We start from the raw sequence: 2,948 nt of genomic DNA, 5'->3' as shown, positions 1-2,948 counted from the left end.
ATTTACTTATCTCAAATACTTAAATTGAAAATGAGATTTATCCATAAGCATGGAATTTGGAATTAATTGATTTGCTCTTCGATGAGAAATAAATTTGATGTGTGGTAAGAAATATCAAATGTAAAGTTGCATTTATTTATATTGTCTCCTACTAGAACTTGACTAACATGTGTTCCATTGTGAAATATATGAAAATGTAAATTCGAAAGATCAGAGACAACCAATGAGAAAACAATAAAACTTGGAGATTTATTGAATGATAAATATTATTAGAGAAACAAGCATAATCAAGGCAAAGTACATGAATTCTTTTCGTAAAGTATAATAGTGTGAAACTAGTTTGCTTTGTTTTTACTACAGACACCAGATAATCTCAGAGGACAATGTTTAAAGGTAAAGTAGAAAGATTGGTAGAAAAACATAATTAAAAAAGCATTCATTACTATTGATATATTTATGCATCCTAAACAAGATTAACCACTTACAACCTATTACTGAAAGCTTATTCTGATTAGAAATTAAAAGCATTCTAATAAATGCACATAGACCATGATAAGAAAAGGCAAAAATGAGTCAATTTAAATGTGAAAAAAACAAATCAAAATTTTTCTGATTTGTGAGACCTTGATATCCATTGAGAAATGCATAATTTAATATTTACAAAAGGTTTCAAACAGTGCCTTAATAATTAAATATCAACGATCAGCTATTAAACAAGAATAAGGATTTTTAAAGTCTTCATATCTTTTGGTTCATGGGTATAGTGACCAAAGCACACTAGGATATCATTCACAGGGAGATCTATATATTTATTAACAAATGAAGTTTTCTATCCAAAATCTCTTTAGAGAAGATATAACAGAGTTACTTTTTATTATAAATCTATGAGGATGGAAAACTAGTTTTAGAAAACAATTTTGAATCAATGTCTGTGATGTGAGCTTGAATTGCTTAATAAAAATTTGTTGAGTGAATAAATGAACTAGTCAATAAACAAACAGAAGACATACTATCACTCAGGAAAGTTGACTGTTTGATCAAATAAACTACAGAATTTTAAAACACAGAAAAAGAGAAAGTAACCATAAACTATGTTTTCTCTTGTCTTTATCTTACTCTAGGAAAAGTCACATAAAGTTTAAGTCTATTTGATTATGCTAATGCTGAATAAAACGGAGCGGGTCCCATCCTCATTCATTCTGAATGGAATCCCAGGACTGGAAGAGGTGCATATTTGGATTTCCTTCCCATTCTGCTCCATGTATGTTGTAGCTATGGCAGGGAATTGTGGCCTCCTCTACCTCATCTACTGTGAGGACTCCTTGCACAAACCTATGTATTACTTCTTGGCCATGCTTTCCCTAACGGATCTTGTCATATGCTCTAGCACAGTCCCTAAAGCCCTCTCCATCTTCTGGTTTCATCTCAAGAAAATCAGCTTTGGTGGATGCCTGATTCAGATGTTCTTCGTCCACACCTTCACAGGGATGGAGTCTGGGGTGCTCATGCTCATGGCCCTGGACCGCTACGTGGCCATCTGCTACCCTCTGCGCTACTCAACTATCCTCACAAATCCCGTCATTGCAAAGGCGGGTCTGTCCACCTTTCTCAGAGGGGTGTTGCTCATCATTCCCTTCCCTTTCCTCATCAAGCGCCTGCCCTACTGCAGAGGCAATGTAATCCCCCACACTTACTGTGACCACATGTCTGTGGCCAAGTTGTCTTGTGGAAATATCAAGGTCAATGCCATCTATGGTCTGATTGTTGCCCTCCTGATTGGGGGTTTTGACATCCTGTGCATCACAGTCTCCTACACCATGATCCTGAGGGCAGTGGTCAGCCTCTCCTCAGCAGAAGCTCGGCGGAAGGCCTTCAGCACCTGCACAGCTCACATCTGTGCTATAGTTTTCTCCTACAGCCCAGCCTTCTTCTTCTTCTTTTCCCATCGCTTTGGGAGCCATACAATCCCTCCCTCTTGTCACATCATTATAGCCAATATTTACCTACTGTTGCCTCCAACTATGAATCCTGTTGTGTATGGGGTGAAAACCAAGCAGATAAGAGACTGTGTTTCAGGAATCCTTTCAGGTTCTAAGAACACCAAACCCCAAAACATATGAGTGGGCATTCCCAGGAAAGAAAAGAGAAAGATGAGTTTGAGTTACCTGTTTAGGCGGGAATTGGCAAAATCCTTGCAAGTTCTATTTTGGCCAGTAAAATGGGACTTATCTAGTAGTAAGTGCATCTCCAAATGCATGTCCTGTCATGAGAATCTCAGTATCACCTGCACACCCAGCAATCTTTCTATGAATTTCTTATTTCTCATTGCTGTGAAAGATTAGTCTAATAACTAACCCAAGTTTTCTTGAACATAAACAAATTAGACCATTTTTCATAAAAAAGTGAATAAAATAGGAGGAAATGATTTTGTTTTAAACAGTGAATTTAATAACTAGATAGCCAGTTGTGACTTTCCCCTGAAAATATATACTCTCTACTTTTAATCACTAACAAAATATCTCTTTCTTTTCAAGGAACAGGTAGAGAGTATCCTATGATGAATTTTAAGTTTCTGGGAATTTTGTTAGAATCTCACTTTATACTGAATAGGTCTCTCTTAGCCAGACTACACACACTATTATACTACAGACTAATCTGGTGTTCATTTTCCTTTGAAACTGTATTTGAAAACACACAATCTGGAAGGTGAGGTAGATAAATCTAAGCAAATCTACTAAATAGCATAACTTATTTTTATAAGAATGGCATGAGATTGGATCAAGATTGACTTTTTTCATCTCATCTCCAATTGTTAAACTAATAAAAAGAAATATTTCAGATAATTAAAATTCTGATAAACAAGTGAGGGACTATCATTAAGATTATGCCAAATTAATAAGCAAGTGAGGGACTAAAGGAAATGGCACTTTTTATTAGTTTTTTCAGAA

General features: G+C 35.7%; 1 protein-coding gene across 1 annotated transcript; it reads left to right on the top strand.

Annotated features, from left to right (window-relative positions):
- Positions 1–1,154: 1,154 nt before the first annotated feature.
- On the top strand, positions 1,155–2,120 carry LOC101122721 (olfactory receptor 52N4). The gene has a single exon (XM_015100851.3). It carries the CDS (start codon positions 1,155–1,157, stop codon positions 2,118–2,120), a length of 966 nt encoding a protein of 321 aa, XP_014956337.2.
- Positions 2,121–2,948: the final 828 nt, after the last annotated feature.

The sequence above is a fragment of the Ovis aries genome, chromosome 15 (assembly GCF_016772045.2).
Source record: "Ovis aries strain OAR_USU_Benz2616 breed Rambouillet chromosome 15, ARS-UI_Ramb_v3.0, whole genome shotgun sequence".
NCBI lineage: Eukaryota > Metazoa > Chordata > Mammalia > Artiodactyla > Bovidae > Ovis > Ovis aries.
The sequence above is the reverse complement of the archived record's forward strand: the minus strand, read 5'-3'. Positions and strand labels throughout refer to the sequence as shown.